Source organism: Corvus hawaiiensis, chromosome 2 (assembly GCF_020740725.1).
Source record: "Corvus hawaiiensis isolate bCorHaw1 chromosome 2, bCorHaw1.pri.cur, whole genome shotgun sequence".
Lineage (NCBI taxonomy): Eukaryota > Metazoa > Chordata > Aves > Passeriformes > Corvidae > Corvus > Corvus hawaiiensis.
Genome location: NC_063214.1, coordinates 48,536,363 through 48,563,242, shown reverse-complemented (window position 1 = coordinate 48,563,242; position 26,880 = coordinate 48,536,363). Strand labels below are relative to the sequence as shown.

The window sequence follows — 26,880 nt, the reverse complement described above, 5'->3', positions numbered from 1 at the left end:
AACATGACTTCAGAATCTTTCCATTGTGTGAGAGTGTAAACGTATATATTTTTAGTCATTCAAATTGGCCATTCTTGCAAAACAAATAGCATCCTGTGATCTTACTATTGAACTAAAAAAAAGATTCTGCAGCTGCTGTTGTCTTAGTGTAATCCCTGTACATTTGTCCTAAGAAAGAACAATCAGCATTATACAAGATCCAGAAAGAGGAAGGAAACAAAGGGATTCTTTCTGTTTTCAATAAGAACTGCTGGAACCTCATTGGGAATTCTGTTTGCTATGTGGTAACAGACAACTTTTGATGTCTTTTAACATATCCTGCTATTTTCCTAAGAGACTGTGGTCTCATGGCCCTGTTAAGTTCTGAAATTAGAACAGAAATGTAGCTTTTCAGAAAACCAAAATCCTATCCAGGATTTTTGGAGTAATACTATGATGTTACGTGGACAAATTTAAAAGGTTTTAAATATTGTTATTTGGTTCCTTTTCTATTCACTCATTGGTTTGCCTTGAAATGTCATCTAGAGGGAGTACTCGTGTTTCTTGCAACCGCTGCTTGATTGCAGGTCACAGAGACCTGGGTCACCCAGCAGACTCACAAGGGTAGTAGGGATTAAGGTGTTTTGCACCACTGTTTGCTGGAATGATGTTTCACATCTGTCTTAAACTTTTGATGTGAGCGTCTCCAGTTTTCGTACTTGAATAAATATCTGAGTGATTAAATGTAAATAATGAGGTCAAACTCTTGGTGATGGCTGAAATGTTAAACTTTAATTTCATCCTTCACATAGATTAATTCTAGTGTCTGGTTATTTAAAAGGGTATTATTTAAACATGTTTCATGTTTCACCCTTGAAGGGTGGGTAGGCTCAATTACTGGGATGATACTATATGTGACAGGAGGCTTAACTAGATTCTGTGAGCTATGAGGCATCTTGCTTGCATTCTGGGTTAGGAAATAGCACAGGGAAATTGCAGCAATGTCTTACTGCTTCCTCCTTTCTGTAAGTGGAGTCTTCGTTGTTGCTTACCAACTGACTGTAATCCAGAAGAGGAAAAAGTACAAGATGAGGGGAAAATCCATGTGAACTAATCATGCACATGTTTTTGGTAGGAAAATACGGTCATAATAAATCACACTAAGCCCGTTTTTGTTCCAGCTGCACACATAGCATTTTCCACTCTTTACCATGAATGCTTTGTGTATGTGCTCATAAAGAGGGCTCTTGTAGTCCATGCAGGAAGCTCAGAGTTTAGAAGTGCTTCAGAACAGAAAAATACCAAAGAAAATAGCAATTTCAGCCCCTGCTGCACAGGGCCTTGTCAGCACGCTGTGTTTTGTGGGGCTTACTGGTAAATACTATTTCAGTGGATACCAGGCTAAGTGTTTCACAAATGAGTAAAAGCTCTCCAGGTTTTTCTGGTAAAGGCTTATATTTCAGTGAGGCTTCAACAGGAATGCTCGTCAGGCTTTACTCAGAATTGTAACGCACTCTCAAACTGTACAGGCTTTGCTGGAGTTTCTTTCAATACAACTTACGAATTTTGAGACTAGTGTTCACTATTCCTAAGTTAAAATTCCAGTTAAACTCTTTCAGTTTCCGTGCTGGAACTGTGAAGCCCACCACACCCCCACCTGCCTTTTTTCCCCCACGATGTGGTTTGTACTCCTCTCTGTGTTAGAGAGGAAGTGGGATAAGAGAACTTCAGCGCCTTGTAGCAGCGAAGGACTGTTGCACCTTCCTCTTGTTCACAGATTACTTAATTTATGCTTATTGAGAATTAAAGGAAGGTTTGCACCTTAAAGCTCACCCTGAGTCTCTGCCTTCCCTTGTGTTGAAGAGAAGATGCTATAGATAATGGAATGGAGTTAAAGATTATTTTCTCGAAAATACATCCAGAAACATGGAGTTTCAAGGATCTCCTGTAGCATTCTTTTTCTTTGTTTACATGGTGCTGTTGGGTCATTGGGTGGGGGCACCCAAAGGGTCTTTCCCTTGGAAAACAAAGTAATAATTAATCTCTTCCCTTCTATCCATTTTCTCCTTCCCTCCTAGTTCTGCTTGTCAAAAGCTGATAAAGAACAATATGAAAAAGAAGAGAGACCAGAATCCCAGCAGGAGATTTTGAGAAGAGCTGCTAAAGACTTGCCTATCTATACAACAACAGCATCAAGAGGTGAGATATAAAGATAATTCCATGCTCCTGAAGTTGCTGGTTTATTCATTTGTTGCTATTGAATGAACAGTATATTAAGCACATATTGCAAATGCCATATGTTTTGTTATTTGTTGGGCCTGGTGTTTAATTCCTGAGAGAAACAGCAGTCCTTTTTCTGGTGATCTCAACATAAAGCCACTACTTGAAATTTAAAAGAAAAAATTATCTTCTAGAAAGCAGAGAGATGACAGCAGCTATCTCTAGCTGTGGCTATTAAAAATACACACAACAAAGAAATATAGGTAAGATAGCTTGAAATAGGGAAATTCAAACGTGTTGCTCAATTTTATAATCATCTTTATCCCCATTTAAACTTTTCCTTCTGACCTGTTTTGGTTCAGCATGAGGAGAAATGTACTTAAGATCTTAACATACTTTTGCAATTGAAAAACAAATAAGCGTTATTTCATTCCCATCTGCAATTCAGTACAAATCTAGTTATGGACTATTTCTGCATTTGCTTTTAATATATGTAGCCATTTTATTCCAATTTATATATGAATGATCTGTGAAAGTGCTGTCTTATGCATATGTATATTCTTTAAAAATTCATAGCTTTTATATGTGTATCTATCTTTTTCTCTTTCTTGAAACTAGCAACCCTGTAGAGTTTCCAGAAACATAAACTACGCAGAATAACCATTGCTGAAGTTTACTGTGACTTTTCCAAATAAAGTCTAAGGACACCTAGCTCTTTTGAATACAAGCTTCCCTTTAAGAGAATCCCAGTCATAAGTTCCTGGAGTGGTCTGGGAAGCTGTTGCCAGCTCTTATCAATTCTGTTTAGCTGTAGGTGTTGGCTTTCCTTCTGCTTTCAAGCTGCCTGTGCTGGTGTCTTATTTCCATTGAGGAAAGCCTGAAAGTTTAAAAATATCCAGGAAAGACGAGGAAGAACTGATATACTGAACAGTCTGATAGATCACTGTTTGGTGAAGTGGATAGAGAAAGCCAGTGCAGAAGGTTGACTTGCTGAAAGAATGTAGTTTCACAATGGGATGCCTTAGTACCCTCTGCAGAGGTGAAAGGGGGATCAGTGCCAGAGGATGAAGGATGGGAAAAATTGGGAGTCAAAGAGTAAATGAAAATGGACTCAGTAGAGTAGTAATAGATTCTTTTGAATACTTTTGTATGTTACATTTCTTTAAAAAATCAAAACTACATGTCGTATGGGATTAGGTGTGTGACAATCTGTGAGAGCAGGTGTAGCAGGGGAGGGCAGGAAGCTCTTTTAAGATCCAGTTCATGTTAAGGGGGAAAGCTTTCATAAAATCAGATGAGTTCTACTGACCTGACCCTTGCGCTTGAATACAGCAATCAGATACTGTGATCGATGCCAGCTGATCAAACCTGACCGCTGCCACCACTGTTCTGCATGTGACATGTAAGTGTCTGAATCTGGAATTACAGATTTTTCTCTTTCCTGAAATCATCACTTTAGTGTGTTCATGTCTTCAGTGGGTCAGTTCCTTCCAGTGGTACAATAATTATGGTGCAGCCCTATTGTCTGAAGTGGTAGAACTTTTTAGGAAACCTGCTTGTAGCTTTGTAAAACAAACCTTATATTAAAAAAAAAAAGTTAATTACAAAGTAAAAAATCATAGATTGAAAGTAAAGAAAGGTAGGTCTGAGATACCAGCACCAGCAAAGGCTTATTATTGAACTGTTTCATTGTATCTTGTTCCTGTAGTACTAAACAGATGTGTTCTACTAATAATGCCAAAAATGTTTATCTCAAAAATTGACAGGAGAATCACATGCCTTTAACATTTCAAAGTCATCACTGCTATTCCCTGTTTTCTTTGTGAATCATCAGGGAAGTCTGCACAGGCACTGGAGGCTGAGGCTCTGCATGCGACTTCAGTAGGCTGAGCTTGAGGAAATCTCGTTAACTGAAGAACCTAATAAACATCTTTTGGCTAAAGTCAAATTTGTTAGCAAATACAATGAACATCTCTGTGTCTGAAGTGTCTAGTATCTGTCTTTACATTAAAACTGGATTAAAATGGCATGTGGACTATTCAAATTACCCTTTGTGCTGCTCTTTTCCTCTATTAGCTTAAAAAAAAAAAGGCAAGCAGCAAACAAAATGGTAGCAAAAATAGCCCTTAGGTAGACTTAGTTGAAGTGAATGCCAGGCGAACATACCTTATCCACACAACCCTGAAAGATCCTTTGGATTTGTTTTCTCTGGGCACGCATAAAACTAGTGTGGCTTAATGAACTGGTACACGGTGTTGCTCAGTAATGCTCCCCATGCTAATTTAAGAAACTCTCCTCATAACTCTTCTGAATCTCAATTGGTCCTTTAGGGTGACAGAATGGCTGCTCTAATACAGAGAATGTGGGTATGATTGAGAAGGGCTTGAAAAAGATACAGTAGGGCAAAATACTTGAAACAAATCAATAAATAAAATACAACACCCAAAACTGTAGAAGCTAAAGTTGCGTCTTAGAAAGAAAATGTATTTTTTGTCTTAACTTGCTGGAAATTCTCTCTTTCAGATGTGTATTAAAAATGGACCACCACTGTCCATGGTAAGTTTATTTTAAAATAAAATCAATATAAGAATGATGAATTAAATGCTGCTTCAAAAATGCCCTTCTGAAGTAAACCTTGATTTTCACAGAAGTCCTTTAATATGTGAGAATAAATCTTGTTCCTAATGTTTGTTGTGGCATAGAGTTGTAAGCCCAGGAGTCCAAATTGTACAGTTTCTCCATGTATAGAGAAATCTTGGCATTAATGAGACTGTGAGAAAAGGCATTTCTTTCTTTTGTTTACGCTGGTGGTGTTAGCAGGAGAGGAGATACCCACTGCACTGGGAGAATCATTTCTCGATTCTAGATGATATGTATGACCCACTCTTCTGCACTTTGTATTCACTGGTAGTCAGTAAAAATATTACCTGCTATCACTGTGAAAAACACTGCTACCAGTAGTTGACTTAGAGGTGGTTTTGTAACCAAAGCAGCATCCACTGAAATTGATGGCAAGGTTCATATAACTTTCTGTGGTGACTGCAGTTAGTTTGTAGTGGGAGATGCTTCCTATGCAGACTGTCTGTATCATAATGCTTTGCCAGCTCATGTCCTGTCCTACAGAATCATGGGGGGCAAAATTCATTTGAGAGGCCCATATCATTCGGCCTGAGGAAAGAAATTTCCTTCCAAATAGTGGCTTAAAATGCTTCTGAAACACTAGTGCCAGAATATTTTGGACATACCACTGACATCATACACATTTTGCTCTGCAAAAGCTGAATGTATTGTGAGGTTTTTGTTTGTTTTATTTTTTGTAAACCTTAGTAACCTCTTTTTCTTTCCCCTCCTTCTAGGGTGAATAATTGTGTGGGATTTTCTAACTACAAATTCTTCCTCCTGTTTTTAATGTATTCCTTACTGTACTGTTTGTTTGTTGCTGCTACAGTCTTGCAGTACTTCATAAAGTTTTGGACAGTAAGTTCTAAGGCTTTTTTTGGTTGTTGTTCATTTGTTTAATCCTGCATGTGTTATTGAAGGCTGCATCAGCATGTTGTCACTCACAGTTTACTCTGTTCTGTGGTTCACTATCATTAACGACATCAATCAAAGTGACTGAAGCAGGAGAACCTTATGAATTTTGATGAATTAAATGTATTACACTGCCCAGGATGAGTAACTAGGGGAAGGAGTTTTGATGAGGACACTGTGCAATTTCTGTGCTCCATCAAAATTGAGTGGCACAGCTCAGATTTTTATGAGACTATGGGGTACAGATATGTAGATAAAGAAAGAACTGGCCATATCAAACAATTACATATATGTATGAGTATATATATGTATATATAAAAATACTGACAAATGTGAAATATAAATAACAATTTTGTATCTTCCTAGACTTGTCTGTGGATAATCTGCTGCCAGATAAGGCAGATTAATTTGCTGGGACCTGACTGAGCTGTTTTGGAGTCCCTATGTAGGCATGTCTGAACTTGATATTAGTGGCTTTTATTGATCTGGTGTGGGTAGAATGCTAAGATATGTACAGTGTGGATGCTATACATCTTCCTTGCAACTATTATCAGTTGTCAAAGGGATAATACACATACATGCAACTTAGTAGGTTTAATAACATTTATGTGAAGGCAACCATCCTTGTATGTCAGTGTTATATTGCTCCTATCAGTTTTGTTCCTTTCACATTCCAGGCTGAACTGAGTGTCTTCTGTAGTTGTTCCTTTTCATCTACAAAAACTTGTACTGTGCCTTCCTGTCTCTAGGCTGAAGTGTTAGTGGCAGAATTCCCTTAATCCATTTCCATTAACGAGCATGCGAAAAATTACCGCAAGTGGAAGGGTCTCAAGCACATCCTTGAGTAAATAACACCATGTGTTTCTTAGATGCTGGCTGCTGTCAGATTAACTGGGAAAAGCAGTCATTATCTGCAGCAGTAAAAATAATCTTTATTGGAGCAAAAGGTTGTGGCCATGTCAGGGTAAGAGAAGCTTGCTCCTTATGTGTTCAAAGTAGCTGTACTTTGAGACAATTGGCATTAGGTAAGTTGCAAATGGTAGTTGCAAATGGTGCAAAAAAATTTGTTTATGCTCATCTAAACCTGTGGGTCTGATCTGCCAAAGTACTGTTTCTCTTAATTTGTCAGTTTTGTATAGCAGCCTGTCACTGGAGAGCAAGGAACTATGTGGGAATTGAGCTGTCAGTACTGTGAGATGAAAGCCATAAATGTGTTTATCAGTCATAGCTGGGTCTTAAAAGATATTTCAAATTAAATGGTCTGATTCTGCTGTTCAGTCTTGCTTGGCTATAAATAGTTAAATTTTCAGTCCGTGAATGTGCCATTTCCAAACATCTGCCTGGCTGCTTTCCAGTGCTTTGTACACAATTTCTAAGGAAACTGTAGATGTGCTCTTGCACATTTACTAGTCAGTGCTCGAGAAAAAAAAAAAAAAAAAAAAAAAAAAAAAAAAAGGCCACAGGACAACTGACTACAATGAACAAACATTTAATACCAGCGTTTGCAGCAGGACTCTTCCAAAGCTCACCGGACACAATAATGAAGTGGACTCTTGAGCAGAGGAAGTTAACTTAAGAGGGATTTCTTTTTTTTTTTTTTTTTAAATTTAGTTTTTAAAAATGCTTCCTGCAAGAATGGGCTACTTCTGAAATGTAACAATAGACAATGTAGTTGTGTACTTGCACTTCTTGCTTTCAGTTCCAGATGCTGCCAAGACAGAATCTGGCGATGCCCTGATCTTATCAGTAGAGCAGGTCTCTGACTCACTTTACTCATTAAGTCACCCACTCCACAAAGCTAAGACTCCTCTGATCTTATAACCGATTTATTAAAGTACATTTCCAGAAGGAGGTGGCAGCTCCATAATCATGTAGGCTTGCAAAATTTTGTATATCACTTGTATGTAAGCTTTTAGGCAAGTGGTGGAAGGTTCTCTCTACATCTGTATGCAAACCAAAGCAGAATGCTGCTGACATGTGCTGTCTGTAGACAGCTTCAGTATATTTCTAGTGCTCAGCTTTGTCTGCTGCAGTATCAGACAGATTGCTGTTCGGACATTATCTGTTGGAGGCTCTCTGGAGGCACGGAACCACAGAATATTTTGAGTTGGAAGGGACCCACAAGGAACATCGAGTCCAACTCTTCAGTAACCGTCCCATATGGAGATTAAAAACCCACAAGCTTGATGTTATTAGCACCATGCTCTAACAAACTGAGCAAATCAATGTTGTTTTTTCCCCTCAAAGTTTGACTATAGGAAATGTTACAGTATACTTTCAGAAGGTAGTGCAGTTTTTTTGCTTCCTCACAGATGTTTTTCAGAGACTGTGCAACAAACTGCTGGATATATCCAGTGTTGAACAGAAGTGTGAACTGCTTCTTGGGGAATGTAGCTTGGGGGAAGAACTTGTAATGAGGTTGTGGAGGTGTATATGCTAACTACACAAATGTAGCAATCCATTGTTTTGCACTGTTGATAATACTTGCATAGAGATGTGATGCTCCTACGCAGATACTTGGAAACATTGTCAGACACGCACACCTACCGAATTCTTCTGTTGAAGAAAGCCTTTGTGTTTCTCACTTACACGTGCAAGACTTTCACATAGCACCTTTCATGCTCTATGCAGAAGTGCTGAAGAAAGGTCTTGATTCTGTGCATACCATAGTGGAACAAGTGCACTGGCTGGAAATGTTTACCACAGGCTTGCACCCTGATGCTAAAATCTGTTCTGTAGATCAAGGGAACGTGACTGCTTTATTTATACTCATAACTGCTTTTTCTATACTCATGACATTTTTATTTCTACCTCAGAGGTTGTTAAAGATGAGCAGATAAAATGTCAGTTTAACCAAATGTATTTGACACAAACACCTCACTGGCTGGACACCCAGTGCTTGGTGCCTTGTTTACACAGTGCACGGTGGTGCTTCCCAGCTTATATTTGTGTCTACTCTTACTCTTGCTGCACTGCCTCTTTCTTGAAACCATTATGTTTTCCAGTCATTTTTGGTGTCTTTCACTGTCCTCCAAATTAATTTTCTGTCCTGAGTATAGCTAAATAAAGGATGTGATACATGCCCTGGGTGGATGGCATGTGCTTCTGCAAAACTTTGGTTGTATTAACAAAAGTGGGAGTAAAAAAACGGAGTGATTCCACATCATTAGTTAGAACTCATTCCTCTTGCCTATACACTAAGGACATAGACCAGATCTGAGGTTTTTTCCAAGATTAGGCTAGACCTATCTACTAAAAAATGAGGAACAAATCAAGCTCAGACAGCACTTTTTTGTTTGAGGGGTTTTATGACCTGATACACAGTCAAATGAATGTGAAGGAGTTTGTTGGGGACTCTTGAATAGTGACTGGCTTCAGCCTATTGTGTGCTAAGTAGTTCAGATTGTGTTGTGCAAATTGCTTCCTTTTGTAAACTCTACAGCTCTCTCAGCTGCAGATCTCTGCTTCTGTGCTGCTGCTAAGCATAATGATCTTAAATAACCAATGTGTGAAGTTTCATTCTCTTTTCACATGCGGGGGGCATGTGGACTGCTGCTAGACCACTGTGAATAAGCCTGTTATACACACTCAAAGACTGCATGCTTCTCTCCAGTAAAGAACTGGCCTTTTTTGAAAGATGCTTCAGTTCCACAACTGTCATTCAAGAAGTTACAACCAGTGGCTGAAACTGGGTAGTCAGAAGAGGTAAATGCACCCTGGGGATCATGCAGATTAATCATGCATAATTCAAAAAATCCTCCAGGTTATAGAGCTGCTGGTATGGGAAGATGCAAGTGAAATAAACTTAGATTTTCTGAACCACAGAAAACACAAAGACTAAGCTGCTGCTGCTTTCTCAGTATCAAAATAAACTGTCCTGAGAATTCCTTGTAGAGAATTATTTTGTTTAAATATGTAATTTCAAAAGAGTCATAGGAATTCAAGTTACAAAAATCACTTGGGCAACTGGAGAACACTGCAATGTGCTCTGAGGTAGAAAGACTTATGGCTTCAACATGAAGCTTAGGAATAAGCAGCAAGTGGAGTATTTTGCTAGGCTGGATTTCAGGGGATCGTAAAACACAACATATCACTACTGCAGGTGGAATAGGGACTGTTGCATAAATTGTCAGTAAATAAGTAATAAGATGGGCAGTAAAAAGGAAACTTAAATGAACTTAAATGGCAGTTTAGAGAGCTGGACTCTGCTTGTCATTTGCTTATTGTAGAATTATGTTATGGTAGCCAGCACCATTTTCAAAATGCTGTGTGTATCTGCCTGACTAATGTAGATGCTTGGGCTCTCCCTAAGCTTTCTGCACAGATTAATGTAATTTAAAAGCCATACATCTTGCCTACAATGGATTAGTTAAGTGCTAACCTCTTAGCCAAGATTAATTACCACTCTTTAGGTATAAAGTTTGGAATTTAAAAGCTAATCTGAACACAGCTTTCTTGTTTCTTCCTTTGTTTTCTCAAGCACTGGTTCAATTTCAGGAGTTGTACTAAAGATACGTCCTACAAACTGCTCTGTATTGAAGGAAATTAGGAAGAAGAAAAACTGTACTGATGTATTATCTGGTCTTTTTTAAACGAAGAAAATTGTGCAAAGAATGGCAATTTATTTTTTATTACTTTGGCTAAAACTACATCTAATGGTAATGGATATGTTCTGAAGTCAGAAAGATTTTTTAATTAATAAACCATTACTTTATACCTCAGGAGTATTCTGAGCTCTTTCAGACCTTTGTGAACGGTTTCATCCTACAGAATATTCACATAAACCTTACCTGTGATGGAAACAACTAGCAAAGAAGGAAATTGGTATAGTCATGCTGTCCAAGCTGAGCCACCACTTGAAAGTGATCCAGTCACAATCTGAATTCCAATACTTCTATGCTTCAGTAGAAAACTTCATGCCTTGGAAGTTAGTAGTGGGCTCTTGCATACTTCTCCATTTTCTTGGAGAACAGGGGCTAAAGCTGCTGATGTGCTTTGGAAATCAGCACATCCAAGAGCACATTTGCACACCAACCATTTTGTTCTTAACAAAGCCTGTGCTGTTTTCAAACACTTTGTGTTAACATAATACTAGTGTTTAATAAATTGTCTTTCTTTGCGCGAAGCTTTGCCACAGGAAAGCTGCAGAGAATTGTCCAAAGGTAAAATATTGCTGTCATTATTTAAATATTGTTCCTACTACAATTTTTCTAGTCCAGGCATTCATGGCAGGTATTTACATCATCACAGAAGGAAGGAGACTTGTAATCTGTTTCCTGTGAATACAGGCCATGTACAGGGAAATGGATATACCTGTGTGCACTTGATCTTAATTGAAATGTGTTTTAGCTTAAAAAAGAAAGTCAGCTGTAGATAAATGGGTGTACTGAATGCATTAATGGAAAAAGCAATGGCAGTAATGCTAAGTAAATAGCTGAGTAAAAATAGCCTCTCTGCTTTCATAATGTTGTTAAAGGTCAGCTGCTTAAAAGTGCTGTGATTTTGAGGATATTAGACTGGAATAGTATTCTTACAAATCCCATTGGCCTTTTGGAAGTGGAAGTCTGAAAATAGTCCGGGGTGGAATGGACAATCTGATATGGGTGGGAGTTGGTGTCTTTATGGTGGTTATACTGAAATTGTTGTTTCTCACATAGATTTCTGGTGAATCACTTCTGCCTGGTCAGATGTGGCAAATGTGGTTTGCTAGGTACATGCTTGTGGTTGCTTAAACATTTGAGGTCATCAAAAATCGAAGATGTCCTGTTTAGGACTTGTTCATGACAACCATTTCCCTTTTATGTTCATTATACCAGTTCAGAATTAGGTTCAGTATTACTCCGTGTGCCAGGAATTGCACTTTTTTCCCTTTCAGAGGAAGTGACTTTGGACGTATTTTCCCCATGTCTCTTTGGCTGTGGCTGCGCAGTTAACATTTTCTGGTATAGAAGATGTTTTGCCTTGCCTCCTACAGTGCATTTGAAAACCACAGATGAACGCATGCACTCACAATACTAAACCTGGGGGAAGGGGTACCCATGAGATTTAAATGCTGTTGTATACCAGTTTAACATTACATGAAAGGAAAGCTGGGCTGGTGCTTTTCTTCTTTCATGAAAACTGAGGTGAAAGACCTATAGCAGACTGGGTGTGGCAGGAAATGTTCAGCAACAATACTGCCTTAGTTGCTAGGAAGTGTTAACATATTAATCTCTTTCTCTCTTTCTCCCCAGAATGAATTGCCAGATACCCATGCAAAGTTCCACGTACTATTCCTTTTCTTTGTGGCAGCCATGTTCTTCATCAGCATACTGTCACTCTTCAGCTACCACTGCTGGCTAGTTGGCAAAAACAGATCAACTATAGGTCAGTTAATTGGATTATGGAACTTTTCCTTGTCCAGAAAAATGACAATTCAGTGAGAATGTGAGGCCTACATGGTATGCCATCACATATAAATTGAATTTTAAATACTGTGCAATAAAAAGCATATTTGGTGAAAATAATTAAAGGTGAAACATATGGGAAAATGAAGCCTGTGGGGGATCCTCTGCTAGAGCCAAGCATTCAGATTCATGATGACTGTTCATTTCTTTTGTTTGTATTTTTGAGACCTCTGAGGCACCATGCATGTTTGTTGGGTTCTTATATAGTGTGAAGTATGTAACCCAATTGCTACTTGCCAATCTGTTGTTCTAATACTTTGAGTAGCTGGGTAGCCCTTACCAAGTCAGAGGCTCTACTGTATATGAACATGCACTACATTTTGAACTACATACAAAACAGTATTCCTAAATCCTGTGAAAGAAAATGGACCTTATTATTAGGAAGTGGCTTGTAAAAGTGCAATAAAAATGAAAACACTGATGCACATTTCCTACATAATAAGAGATTCCCATAATTTTTATGTCTAGATGTCTTAAATGGCATTGATCAGCATAACCAAGCATTTATTAAAATATTTGAAGTTCTTGCTAGGAACCACTTCAGCGTGTTTTTTGTGATGTGTGGGGGGACAGGGACTGATGAGTATTTCCACAACTGAGTAAGTCAAAATCTTATATCTTTCAATGGAATTTAAATTTCTAACCTCAAAAATAAGTGGTTTGCTTAAAAGTAAAATAATTTTCAGGTAGAAATTTTTTGCTAGAATTTTTTTGATTGGTTGACAGGAGAGTTGTTTGAATTCTTTTTCTTTTGACATATCTACAATAAGGAATATTCACAGTTTCTTTTTAGCTTTGAAGAAAACTTTAACATATTCCTTACCCAAAAATCAGTGGTCATAATTGGCAACATGGTACTTTATCTGCTTTTTGGATCATGATGTAAAAAGACAAGCTACTGGTGTGGAGGGAGAGCAATGACTCTTCTCAGTTCTTGGCCAAGGGTGTAAATGGACTGAGTAGAAAAATGGTAGTGGTTTGCTATAGTTCATGTTGTGTCTGTTTCTAATGTAATAGATTTCATCTTCCTCTGATAGCACGGGATGCTCTTAATTCAGCTTCCTAACTTGGCAGATGTGGAAAAACCTCTTCTGTATGGGCTTAGGTCCAGCAGTGCTTATGGTAAATTACCTCTAAAAGGGAAAGTCTTCTGCACAAAGAAGGCTGAAGAGAGAGCAAGTCACCAAGGAATAAGGGATGTATGTGGTTATCTTTGGCATGCTGATGGTACTTAGCTTTGTCTCAGACTCTGTTAAATGTAAAGAGGGAAAGTTGACAAGGTGACTGTTCTGCCTACCTGATTTTTCTTATTTTTCACTAACCCTGTGATTTTTTTTCTCTCTGATTACTTGAGATTATTTTTTCTTCCCCCCCCTCCCCCAATATACATCAAGATCGCCTCACCTTGCCCATCACTGGTTCCACAGCAGAGAAGTTTGAGTTTGTTTCTTCATGTTCCCCAACTCTTTACTGATTTAAGGAATTGCATATTTTTGTTTTACAGAAACATTTCGTGCACCCACATTTCGAAATGGTCCTGATAAAAATGGTTTTTCTCTTGGATGTAGCAAAAATCTAAGGGAAGTTTTTGGAGATGAAAAGAAGTATTGGCTACTCCCTATCTTTACCAGGTATTTAGTCTGAACAGTAATGAATTAGGGAATAAATTGATTCCATGACTTCCGCCTTGCTTCCCTTTCTACTAAAAAATAAAGCACAGCTGAAAAGCCAACTTGTATATCTGGTACAATAAATATTGGTGCAGGGAAAATGTGCAAGAGAAAGCTATCAAACTGCACAGGGTTTTCATTCAAAGACAGGAAGCTTGTTAACAAGAATCTTTTAAATGCAGAAGTTTGGAAAGCTTTGAGAAGCGTATTGCAAAAATTGTACACCTTTTGGTGGTAGTCTTAGTGTTTGATGATAGAGCTGAAATCAGCAACTCAGAGGAGATCAAACAGCTGCATCAAAACAACCTCAGTTTAAAAGCACCCCCTCTTGCCCCTGAAAAAACTTGACAGCTTTCTTTTGCTGTAGATGACGCTTTAGGAATTGAAAGCCATCTAAGAATGTGCATGTAAATAAGCAACAGAGGGGAAAAAATCTGATATGAAAAATGCTGGATTTAAAATGTCAGCTGAGATAGCATTAAGGAGTTGCAGACAAGCTTGATGAAGCAAGACTGACATGCTGCCCTCTCCCACCACTACCAGAATTCAGCAGAACAAAGTAGGAACTCTGTTTCAACACTGCTTTTGAGGTGCTGTGTATCAGGTAAAAACTGTTGCTGAACCTGTTTGTGAAGCTGAGGTCTGGTATCAAACAGCAGAGGTAATACCAAAAGCTTAAGGTGACTCAGCTGTTTGCTCAACTACCATGTGATTAAAGACAGAAGCCCCACTGTAGATGGATCAATCTGTTGTGCTACCACATTTCATCCTGATAAACTTTAAGAGAAGGCTTAGCTAACTTCAGAATTATGAGTGAAGGGGAAAGCATGGCAACCAGAATGTTATTTATGATACAGCTTCTGGGGTCGTAAACACCAGAGAGTCTTCACTATGTGTGCACGCTGATTTGGGGGAAGATTAGGGCTACAGTCTACAGAAATATGTCTGTGTTTCTGAAATACACAGACTTGTGCTGTGCACAGCAATCCATACTGAGTGATAGGGTGGGAATTAATTGAGCTCCAAGATTTAATTAACTGATCATCTGATTTAGTGGTAGAACTGCCTTGCTAAAGTCTGGAGTTCAACACTGTACTCAGGTAATTGATTCAAGCCTGTAGCCTTTGCCTTTTGCATGGGTCCTTGTTCAGTTCATTTAAGTCAACTACCAACAGTGATTTGAGTCTTTGTTTCTCATTTAGTTTGGGTGATGGATGTACTTTCCCAACTCGTTTGGTGATTATGGATCCAGAGCAACTTGCAGTCTCAAGCCAAAATGAACCTGCCAAAAGGTAACTACAGCACTTAAGATACTGATTTTGTACTGTTTAGTACTTCATCTAGAGAAAAAAATTTTCAGAGTTAGTTTTTGAATTCTTTATGCTTCTTATGATCTTCAAAGTAAGTTTGTAAGTCTTCAGTGAAGGACAGAATGGATTAACATTAAAAACTTAGGACTGTGTCGTGGTTTTGTGGTAACAGAGGATATGGCTCTAAGGAAACAGTAATATAGAAAGTAAGAGAGTTTACTGGCTCTTAACAGCAATCAAAAAAGTCCTAGGAAAAACTGAATAATCATCCATAGAAAAAAAAATGAAGTGGTTTGTCTGTTTGTTTGGGGTTTTTTTGTGTAAGGCAAGGTATTATTTGTATTTCATCTCCTTGAGCAGCTTAAACAGGTAATGCTGAGACAGTTTGCAAGAGAAATAGATCTCTGATGCTGGGGTTTTTAGCTCATTACTTTTTATCACTCCCAAATTTGCATGTTTTGTATCTTCCGTGTATTTTCAAAGAGACAAGAGTCTCTGTGTGCAGTTTCTGGGGGTGTTTACATTTGCCACTTTAGAAGTCTTCTGCATAGTTTGGTGAATTTGTAGCTGAAGGTTGTTGCCAACAGCAGTCACCTGAGTTACCAGACATTAGAGGGTTCAAAGGCAATACAGAGAAGAAGTTGCTTCCAGTACAACATAACCTGTGGAATTTACACAAGAACAGGACCCTTATGCAAACAGCAAAGTATCCTTTTATGTTCAGAAGATTGTTCAGAAGAAGGCCCTGGCATTTGCATGGGATAAGATGGCATTTGGTTGCTCTTCCAGATGGTGCTGCGTAGGTTTTCTTTCTAGCTGTGTGGCAGTGTTATTGTCAGGGTGCCATTTCTCGTGTATCAATCTGTGGGTTTTTACCATTAGAACTGAGTGCCCTGTGTCAGGTAAGGGCTTATTTTAGACTGAGGACTGGAACAAGCTTATAGAGGAATTAGGGTTGGGGGCAGGCGGCCATTTCCAGTTGGCACTGTAGGGTTTTTTGTTGTTAGTTTTGCTTTTAAGTAATTTCACTATTCTAGAATTGTCTGAAGCAGCTACCGGTATTACAGAATTCCTGCTGACTTTGCTTACTTTTCAGCTCTGTAGCCAATCAGTCCTTTCCTACTCGACCACTCAGTGAATCACAAAATCGGTTGCTAGCTGGTGATTGTCAGTGGGTGGAAACTGGCCCTGAAGAGGAAAATGTGAAATCAGGTAATGGTTTTGTTTATAGTGGGGTTTTCCTTTTTCCTTTTTTTTTTTTTTTTTTTTTGAGGCCTAGAAAGTCCTTCAGAATTGGCTGGAGTAATGTAGAAGAAAATGTGCTCCATGGAATCAAGTCGGCATGTTTAAAACTTAAGGCTAACTTGCATCCCGTGCTCTGCTCCAAAATTAGTTACTATGTTAAGGTAGTGGGTGGTAGATGGATAGATAACTGTCACTTTTGCACTTCAGTTCTGAGATTTGGGATCTTTTATGCTTGATTAGGGGGAAGAAAATATTTTTGTAAAATAGGCACAACACAGTAAATGTGCTTTCTGGTTTGAAGTCTTTGCTATTTGTTATGCAAATCTGCAAAAACACATAATTGAGATTCTCTCACGTTCTAGGTGCAAAAAAGCATATTATAGTTTCATTGGAAAGCTGATCTCAGCTAATTACTAACCAACCATCTCAGTGAGAAACAGGTAAGACTAACATAATTGATTGCTATTTCTGTACATGTATGAATAAAAATAGACATCTCAAAGTCAAAAATCAACTAGTCATGGAATGCGGAGGAGTCCTCTGATGTTGGATGAGTAATAGAAAAGTCTAAACAAAATTCAGAATGACTGTTGAGAAGACAAGAATGGGAGTAATGCTGTAGTGCAGGAAACATGGGCTGGCTAGGTCTGGGATGGGTCAGATTAATCCTGTAATTCAGGTTGAAGTGGGTAGTGCTGGATTTGTTACCTGACTAGGGAAAAGAATCTGGTGCTAAATGCAATTCCAAGATGAAACGCTGTCTTGAGGAAGAGCTGTTCTTAAGGAAGAGCTCCTTAAATGTCTTGGTCATACATTGGTGGGCCATGTTCTGCTCTTTAGGAAGCTGCATGTGCACGAGGAAGGAAGGTAAGTAAATACAGGTGTCTGCATATAGGCAGCTCTGTCACATTTGGAATTGACAGTGATCTTCTGGAATGTTTTTGCATTAAAGTGCTCTGCATGCACTTTGCATTTAGGAAATACAGTGAGTGTTGGTGCATATATGAAACTTCTCTTGGTATATTTTCAGTGACTAAATTAGACTTCTTTTATGTTGACTTTCTACTGTGGTGAGCTTATAAGCTCCCATTAATTTTTTTGCTCTGGAAGAGAAACAAATATTATTTGGTCAACTAATAGCTGTAGAAGCTAGAGCTGAGTCATTACACACTGCCTCTCTTTTTTTTGGTTGTTCTGGGTTTTTTGGTGGGGGATGATTTTGCAAGTAATTCCCATTTTTATCAGAAACAAAACACTACATTTGAATTTGGTACACTCAGTAATTTTAGGATCACTTTTCTTTTTCCTTTCCTTTTTTTTAAGGAGGCTTCTGACCTAAAATTATAGTTTTTGAAGGGGTTTGGCTTGTTTCAAGGAAAAAAAATCTTTCTAAAAGGTCTTTGCAGGTGATGGTGTGATGCTTGGGCTGATGTTGGTCAGACTGCTCAGTGTAAACTCATACAAAACCAAAATTAGACTAGTTAGTGGGACTTCTGAAAAACCTACTCAATCGTGAGAACTCACCAATGGTACATTTCCCCCTTCCAACTTTTCTTAATTCTATATATATGTGCAGAAGAACGTCCAAAGGAAGGGGTTCCTTTCAGCCTCTAGCTATATAAAACCTAATCGGATCTAAGTAGGTTACAGAGGCTTTTCTGTTCTTCATAGAATGGAATAGAAGTCTCTGAGAGCAGCTCATCCCAGCAGCCTTTGATAGGGTATTATAGAAATGTCTTAATCTTTCTTTCCACTGACCTAGAGAGGGAGCATAAATGACTGTCTTAAGTTGGACAGTTAATTGGTAGTAGTGTGAGATTAATTTCGTTTCTATCTTCCTAAAGTGAGGCCAGATTTGATAAAGGAAGAATCTGTACTTTGTGTCACACTTGCCCAAACTACACTAGTTTTAAAAGTTGTACAAATAAAAGTGCATAATTGCACCCAATGCAAAAGCATTTGGGTATGTGTTACCTTAAATTAACTCAGTAACACAATGTTTGAACCATTCTGATTTCAGCTGGATTTGATCACAGTTTCTGTAGGCCAAGATAGTTAGTTCCAGTCCTGCATTTGTAAGCAACTGTGCAGTACCTGTGAGATCCAGCATCTGTCCAATGCACTTCCATAATACCCTGTAACAAGCCAATAGTTGTATTTTTAAATTTTGGGCCTGTTAACATGCAGCAGAAGCAAAGTCATGGCTTATTCTAGTGTACAGAGCTTGATTTGCAAAAGAAGGCCAGTCCCCCAGCCTCACCTAGGCAAATACCATTTGTGTCCTCAAATCTATCCATTTAATTCAAAAATCAAATTGCCAGTCAGGGATCCAGGATACTTTAAACAAATCAGTGGTGATGGACTGATGTTCCTAGCACAGATAATCTTCTAAAACATAAGTGGTGTGAAACAAAAACCCACACCTCCCAGAAGGCTATTTCTGAGTCAAAGTTGCCTTAACTACTTTCCTTAACCAGAAGTCTGTAAATTACTTTACCCAGGTGCATTTGTGTAATGCACTATGATGTGTTTTTTCAAAGTTAATTGGATAATTCCATTAATAACTTTTTTTGTTTCACTAGGTTTCTGCAACACATTTTGAGCTTGAATATTACTTAATTTAATTTGGAAGAAGTTGAGCAGGAAAAAATGGAACATGAACATTCTAGGAAGAGACAAAAGAAATTCAAGTTTCTGCACAGTACAATGGATTCTTGTAAGCACTATTGCAGAGCAGGGAAGTTAAGACAGATGCCTTAAGATTCTTAATGTGCATTTATGCAACACTGAATTATATACTGCTACCAAAGGGCCAGATCCAGAAGTGCCCTGCTTGGATGCACAAGGTCCAGAGTGGGAACTATGCATTTCTGTTATGCTGCAGTGGTGGGGGTAGATTGCAGAGACTCCTACCTCCTCATGGGCAAACTTCATACCTTAGGCACTGCAGAAGTCACTTCCATAGAAGGTCTCCAGAGTACAGAAGGGGAAAAAAAGGAAAAGGAAGGAAAAAAAAAATCAGCATAGAGCATGGTCAGCAAGTCTGAAGTGGGAGTATACATAGTTCAGATTGCAGGCGATGGGGAAGGGACTGGATGATGTCTTCTCTTTTCCTATTAACCAGTCTACCCTATGATCACAGCTCTCCAAGTCTTTTGGGACTGAGGGTTCCTTCTACTAGCTGTGCTTTGGAGCAAGGCAATGCCAACAACATAAAAGCCTTTAACTTGGGTGTTGCTTTTTTGCTATAAGATTGAGCTTCCTCATCATTTTAACTTGATTTATTTAACCATATCAAGGACAGAGCTCAAAGAAGAAAACTTGGGTTTTAGTTGAAAAAAACATGGATTATTACTTTCCAACAATTGTTGGTCAGCCTATAAGGAAAGGCCAGTCCAAAAAGGAATTAAAAGTTCTTATATTTTCTGTTACTCTTCGCTGTGTTCTGTGTAAGGCAGCAGTAAAATGTAAAGTACCCCTGAGAAAAACCATATTGCAGTTGTGTGTTGCTAGAAAATGGAACCAGCAGACTACTGCTTTTTCCATGGGACTCTTCATGGTTTATAAATACTGTTTTATACTTTTGTTTTATCTTTTTAATAAAGGCACGAGGTTTTATTGGTTCTAAAATACAAATATCAAGTACTTACAAGAAGATTAGTGTTGGATCATAGATCTGTGTTAGCACACTGAAAAATTGCATCCTTTAGTCTCCCACTTTCAAGTCCAGTTTAAGTGATGCTGAAATTGCTAAAGACTTGATGGCTTTGTGCAGCAATGTGCCTGTTCACAAAAGGCAAAATGTGTTTCCTGTGTGAGGAATCAAGTCCATCCCATCCTTAGCTCAAGACCTACAGCAAACAACATGGGGTTTTTTTCTCCTCACCCCTCTATAGAGAAGACTGCTAACTCATCTTTGGGTGGTATTGGAATTTTGCACGTGGAAAAAGTGACAAATACGATTTTTCTGTCTGTAACTTTTCTGATACTCAGCTGATGCTGATTACAAACAAACATGAGCCCTTTTGATACAGACTAAAGGTAGTAGTCAAATTGATGCTCTAGTCCAAAAGAACCTGTTTGGTTTGTCTCCCAGACTGATTGCTACTTGCGTTAAATATGTTTAGGATGGAAATACTAAGGTATCAAGTATACTTCAAGGTTTAAAATAAGTATTTTTTTGTCTTTGGATATAATAAATTTTTCTTAAATATTAATCTTCTGGAAAAAGAACTCTTTGAGAACCTATGAACATGATTTCACTGTTGGATATTCTTGAGACAGACGTAATGGTCCAAACTTGCATGTTTTATAGAAGTTGCAGAATGTTTCTTCAAACTTTGTATAAGAAATTTTGCAATTGCTAATTCCAAAACTTACAAAAACGTTTGCTACACATTAGTCTGAAAGGTTTAGCTTTTTCTTCTCAAATGTCAAGTGAGAAGTGCCCATCTGAATATAAGCTCTCAGCAGTATTGCACCAGCAAAATTTCTTGGGGAAGATAAGAGAGAAGGAAGACAGCACATTCAAATGGCTTGTTCTGAATACCAAAATTTGCAGCCCCAAACACTGGTGGAACTGTCATGGAGGGCCTGGGATATCATCCGGCTTTTACTGCATCAGTGTATTATAGCTGAAATAACATGTCCATGCACAGACATCATCTAGCAGAACTATAAGCAAAGTACATGTCAGAATCCTAAGTATCACTGATTCAGCAGTATGGTCTCTGCTCCCCCCACCTGCTCCCCAAAGTGCTTCATATAACCCCCCATGAATGTATGTATCCTGTAGGCCAACATCAGTAGAACTTGTTTGATTTCTTAAGTCAGGATAGTGAATCTACAGGAAAAACTGCAAGTAAACAGACTAGGCTAACTCCATGTGCATTCTCTAGCGAGTGCTGCTCTTCTGAAACCACCTCTCTGTGTATCTGATGGACATTTTTGTGGCTTTTCATGAAGAACTGACATTTTTGACATGTTTAGGCAGATCACAGGAGTATTTTGTCCTAGATTTTTCCTCATATTTGAAGTGAGAAAAGGACAGCAGTGGTTTTAGATAATCCTGAGGCCAGAGTTAGCAGTGGTTTTAGGATAATCCTAAAGCCAGAGTTACTGTTGGTGTAAAAGCAGGCATTACTGAAAGTCTCTTTGACAAATATGAAACACAGTAAAATCAGTCACAGATGATTCTTCCACATTCACCACCCCCAACCCCTTTTATTTTTTTTTTCATCTGGGGAACTGGGGACTAAGGGAAACCCCAGGCTGATATAAAGGAATTAAGTTCTCTAAGGGAATTGCACTGCTGAACTCTAAGGGCATGCCAGTGAGTGGGATGGAGGGGTCAGGGCATGTCTTAAGGCAGCAGGATGACATCCTGTGCCTTTGGGTTCTGTCCTGAGTGCTCCCTGTGCTGTGCCAGGCAGTCTGTGAGGCAGCAGGATGGCTGGCTGGCTGGCTGTTGGGCTGCAGGGAGCTGTACGTGTCCCGGCGAGCAGAGGCAGGGGCTGCAGGAAGTGGCTTCTTTTGGCCCGTGCACAGAAGAGCTGGAACCTTCCAGTGAATGCAGTGAGAAGGACATGTGCAGATCAGAAGGGGGATGGATCCTGAGAAAACAACTGTTTAGCGTGTTTGGCCGTGTCGTAAATGCTGGTTTGTGCTTTAACTTACTCTGTATCAGGGAGTCTTGATTGTCATTAAAAATAGCAGCCCTTAAGCTTTTAGATCCATCAAAGTAATGACTATTGCAAGCCATATGTAGTAGTTATTGTAGGATAGTTGACATTGACTGCAATTAGAAACTGCTTTCGTGTTTCTTACTGATTTTCTCTTTTAAAAAATCTACATACACTCAAAAAAATGGCTTTAAATTCCCAATGTGAGGACAGAAACCTGATGAAGGGCAAGATTTCAGTGTGATTTATCCTCCGTATTTCTGAAATGTCTTGAAATAAACCTGTCCCTGTGAATATGAGGCAGGGAAATCCATAAATAGAAATTACTTAAAACTGCACAATAGTGGTGTTTTTCTTAGTGTTATTTACTCACAGAGTGTACAACACACGCATCATTGCTGTGCCTAGCGAAGGCGTATTATGGGAGGAGGGCAGGAAGAGGAGTAGGTTTCTGTCACTAATTAATTGACTTCCTACAGTATTATTTTGAGACTGTCGTGATACAAGTAAGATGTGATTAAAAACCTCCATTTTAAATATTCAGAGGGTTACTTTAGAGGAAGTCTGGGCACTTCTATTTTTAGTGATTTGAGTAGAAATTATGGTAACATTTTTGTTAAAGCTGCCTCTTGAGTGTGGAATTTGCAAGTACCAAGCTACTTTTGGTATGCTATTCTTACAAATTGGTCCTGTTCTCCAGAGTGCTGAATACCTACAGTTTTCAGGTACTGTGTTTTTCCTTTGATCTTGTGTGGTTCTTTATTATAAATCATCTTTTGGGTTGGGATGAATTTCAGTCCCACTGGGTATGCACACAAAGACTTCATGATCTAACTCAAATATGGTCCAGTTGTAGCTAAGCAGAGCCCCAAGAGGAGGGAAACTGCAGCAGTGTTTGCAGCAGCATTTATGTCTGGCAGATTTACCAAGATGTGCTGATTCTGACACAGATTGACCAAATCTGCCTGGATCTGGAGCAGACTGACCAGATTTTTATTGGAAGTTAAATAACAACAAAACCACAACAGCTTTGAGCTTCATAGTGTATGTTCTCCAAAGACACCCTCTAAAATTGTGTCTAAATGGGGGATTTGGGTGTCCATTTAGAGAGGCTCCAAACAGCAGCTACTTTTAGCTCAAGAACACGTCTTTTCACAGTACCTAAAAACCAGCAAGGTGTGCAATGTCAGAGGCTCTTCTCTCCCTAAGTGGCACCAAAGCGAGCAGCTGCACATGAAGTGATTTAGTACTGAACACATTTGTTACTTTTATCAATTTATTTTGTATATAGAGCTTTATACACATTTTTCTTAATTATGTAACTGTCATGAAACAACATGAAGTTACAAGTCGTAGTTTGTTTTAATGCAGGTTAAAACTGGGGTTTGGCCATTTGTTTTCTGAAGCAATTACTTGAATTTGTTTCCATTAGGTAGTGAAGTCTGATAATGTTTACAGGATGTCTTTCTTTGGTTTGGGGAGGTTTCCCCATCTTTCTTCCCACCCCCTGTCCCAAGAAACAGAGAGCTCATGCTCAGCAGTCAAGCAGACATGTCAGACATGAAGTATTTGGGTTACTTTTATTGTCACCAAAGCATTGGTGGTGACATGCTGATTCCCTTCCATTTACACTGCTTACTGACAACTTAAGGACTTAGCGTGGTCCTCTCTGATTTTTCCTGTCCCTTATCCTGTTACCAGCTTTATTGTGGGAAACTTAAATCTTCCTGAAGGACGATTCACAATCATAAAGCTATCCCAGAAAGAGGCAGCATTCCTGCTGTTAAGTCTGTCCCCTTTTTAACTTAGATGAATGAAACATCCCTGGGTTATCTCTGCAGTTCCTTTTGTATTTGCCAGGAAGGGTCATCAACATTTGCACTAATCACAATGTCCCAGCTATTCTGCTTCCACAAAGTTATTTTTAATTGTGCTGCCTAAACCTGTAATGAGCTGTATTTAAGTTTGGGACGACGTGTAGAAGATACCTGTAATAATGACGTACTTACTGTATTTTTTTGTATGTTACAGATAGGACTCATCCTATGCACAGAGAAAATGTTGCCATTTATAGTTTAATACTTGAAGTAACTTTTTAAAACGGGCTTTTATAAATGAATTAAATACAAAATCACATTGCTTTGCCTGGAAGTTCCTTCATGTTTTAATTGAATTTGCAATTTCCCTGTACGTGTACTTTTCCATAAAGTTCTCTCAAGTCATTTATAACCAATGAAAGTGCATTCAAGATTTTGTACATCAGTGTTCAGACTTGTTCATACTTCTCTGAAGTATAATTCATGTTTAATGAAAAAGTACTATTTTAAGCCTCTTTTCCAAAGTTATATGAATGGACTTGACACTTGAATTCATCAGTGAATGCAACATCAACTTAATAAAAGTATGTGAAAGAATCTGAAAAGTGCTCCGCTGTAGCATCTGTATATTAGATCAGTGACAAGAACTGCCTACCTGGGAAACAGAACATCATTGTTCCAGTTTTTACACTCCAGCTGCAACAAACCTAGATTACACTCACTCTTGACACATCTTCCAGGTCACTGGGTCTTGTGGGGAAATAAAAAACCTGACTTGTGGCTAACTTATTCCTTCAGGGCACTAAGCCTGACTTAGAAGTCAGCCACTCAAACAGGAATCAGCCACGTTCCTTTTAGATCAGGAACAATCTGTGTAAGAGGACTGTTAACACCCAAGTTGACACTAATGTGACAATGACACTGGCATTTAAAATCAACAATTCTTTCCAGAAAGTTTTTTTAAAAATGGAACATTTTGTAATATTCCATGAATTCCAGCCTCATCCTCCTGTCTCTGCAGTTCTAGTTCCCCTTGGTCCTTGCATGCCTGACGGCAAGTGTCATAGTCGTGTCTCAAGTACTGGTATACACAGAAAAATCCCTGAGGAAGGGAGAGTGGCTAGCCCGAGCCATCTGGCCAGTATCAGCACATGAGCCCTTTCAACACAGCAGGAGTGTTCTCCAGGCTTTCAGAAGGCAACCACTGAAGCTGTAAGCTAGGTTATCTATAAATCACCACCACTGCACCTGGTAACTTGCTGTTTAAGCCCTGAAGAACAGAAGGTGGGCAGATGGTAGAGAGCCACACATAGAACTTCTCTAACAAAACAATAAGAAAATAGACACTGTTCCAGAGAACTCTTTTTAATGTTGTACTTCGTACACCCCAGCAAAGTCTTATCTGTCACACACCCTAATTACAGTGAATTACCGTAACAGGTACGAGAGCAGATTCTAGGGTAGTGCATGACATGTGCCAAACATAAATATGCTGTATTATTCAACATGTCCATTTCTTTGACACATTTAAGTGGTTTAAATGATCGCTGATGTATCTGTGCTCAGGGAACTTGGCTTGTTTCAGGCTTTTGAAAGCTTCCCACTTCGCACGTCTCTCTTCTGTGTTGTGTTTGTATTCCTGTTCCTGTGTCAGGTAAGGTCGGCTGAGCCAATATTCATTCTCTGCTTCAATTTCCAACCTTCGGATCATTGCTTGCTTCATTGAAGTGGTAACCTGTCTTGGCTGCCTGTACTTCCCAATCCATTGTTTTCCAGGAATTCTCTTCCGCAGTAATACTGTTGTTAAAAACATTTTGCCTTAAAACATAAACAGAAATATAAAATACTCATTACCTTAGGGACAAAAATAAAACTTTGACAAGAAAAATTAAAAGCCCTGCATTCACTCCACTGCCTTTTAGCTGGCTGGTTTGAAGGTTCAAGCTCAGAACTTGGTACTCACAAACCATCACACACAGCAGGCAGCACAAGGCCAGATATACTGGAAATTTTATCAGAAAAGGGGAACTGAAATCTGTGTAGCTTAAGAATTTATTCAGTTATCCTTACTCCACAATTAAAGCATATACTCCATAAGTTATTTAAGAAAAATCCAGTCAGATACTCAAGAATGAAGGGTTCATTTTGGTCATGCCTTCTTCAAACAGCTGTGTTTAGTACACGGAGTACTTCCAGCTCTGTCTTCTCGATCCAAATCTGGCCTTTCCTAGCATTAGGTTTTGAACTACAGGCTCTCCGTAAGCTTATTAGTATGTAATTACCTAGTCTTGTATTCTGTCCAAGGGAAATCGGATGGTAGAGAGAAGCAATACCCTGAATTAGACCAAGTGGCGTAAGCGGAAAGCACGAACAGACTGACACAACACACTGGGTGTAGTGGGCAGGAAAGGCCGAATGACGTTTAGATTTTACACATGTGCTCTTCGTTACCGTGTTCATTATTAGTCCCAAACCCGCCCACGCCCGGCTTTCTCATTACACCGGATTTCATCAGCTTTACAGAATCACAGACTACGCGGACTTGGAAGAGACCCACAAGGACCATCGAGTCCAACTGGCCATGCACAGTACATCCCCAAGAGCCGCACCATGTGCCTGAGAGAGTTGTCCAAACGCTTCATGAACGCTGTCAGCCTTGGTGCCGTGACCAAGTAAGTCACCCAGGCACTTTTACCAGGGCACAAACCAGCACTGCCGCTAAGTGAAGCTAACCCACCCCGTTCCCACGGTGCAGCCGCACGCCAGCGTCCCACTCTCTGGCCCGATTTAGAAGCGAAGCCGCGGGTACCCGTGAGGGTGCCGCTGCCCCAGGCCCCAGTTCCACTCCCGGCCGCACTCACCGGGAAGCTCCGGCGGCGGCTCCGCTCCCCACGGAGAAGCCAAGATGGCGGCGGGCGGGCGGGGAGCGCGGCTCTCGCGAGAGGCGGCGGCGGGCGGAGCCCGGCAGCGCCAATGAGGCT

General features: G+C 39.3%; 2 protein-coding genes across 8 annotated transcripts in view; one reads left to right on the top strand and one right to left on the bottom strand.

The window, feature by feature from the left end:
• The window catches only part of ZDHHC20 (zinc finger DHHC-type palmitoyltransferase 20), a 50,007-nt gene extending 25,503 nt beyond the window's left edge, over positions 1–24,504 (top strand). For 3 of the 5 annotated variants that reach the window (XM_048294846.1, XM_048294850.1, XM_048294849.1), the window contains exons 4-14: positions 2,058–2,178; positions 3,532–3,601; positions 4,723–4,755; positions 5,556–5,676; positions 10,857–10,892; positions 11,964–12,096; positions 13,681–13,807; positions 15,049–15,138; positions 16,253–16,368; positions 16,764–16,841; positions 18,984–24,504. In XM_048294846.1, the coding sequence (XP_048150803.1) occupies positions 2,058–2,178; positions 3,532–3,601; positions 4,723–4,755; positions 5,556–5,676; positions 10,857–10,892; positions 11,964–12,096; positions 13,681–13,807; positions 15,049–15,138; positions 16,253–16,368; positions 16,764–16,801 (885 nt within the window). In that variant the 3' untranslated portion in view covers positions 16,802–16,841; positions 18,984–24,504. The remainder of the gene's footprint in view (positions 1–2,057; positions 2,179–3,531; positions 3,602–4,722; positions 4,756–5,555; positions 5,677–10,856; positions 10,893–11,963; positions 12,097–13,680; positions 13,808–15,048; positions 15,139–16,252; positions 16,369–16,763; positions 16,842–18,983) is intronic. The other 2 variants (XM_048294847.1, XM_048294848.1) reach the window with 2 other exon arrangements.
• Positions 24,505–25,248: 744 nt separating this feature from the next.
• Positions 25,249–26,806, bottom strand: MRPL57 (mitochondrial ribosomal protein L57). 3 transcript variants are annotated; one of them, XM_048294852.1, is made up of 2 exons: positions 26,761–26,806; positions 25,249–25,717 (listed from the first exon to the last, which is right to left on the bottom strand). In XM_048294852.1, the coding sequence occupies exon 2, from the start codon at positions 25,710–25,712 to the stop codon at positions 25,401–25,403; it is 312 nt and encodes a 103-aa protein (XP_048150809.1). In that variant the 5' UTR covers positions 25,713–25,717; positions 26,761–26,806; the 3' UTR covers positions 25,249–25,400. The 3 variants fall into 3 exon arrangements, with proteins under 3 accessions (XP_048150809.1, XP_048150811.1, XP_048150810.1); XM_048294854.1 differs by lacking the exon at positions 26,761–26,806 and adding an exon at positions 26,637–26,715; XM_048294853.1 differs by lacking the exon at positions 26,761–26,806 and adding an exon at positions 26,509–26,597.
• Positions 26,807–26,880: the final 74 nt, after the last annotated feature.

Excerpts from the sequence above, each read along its gene's own strand:
- MRPL57 (XM_048294852.1), bottom strand. The coding sequence starts at position 25,712 with ATGTTTTTAACAACAGTATTACTGCGGAAGAGAATTCCTGGAAAACAA.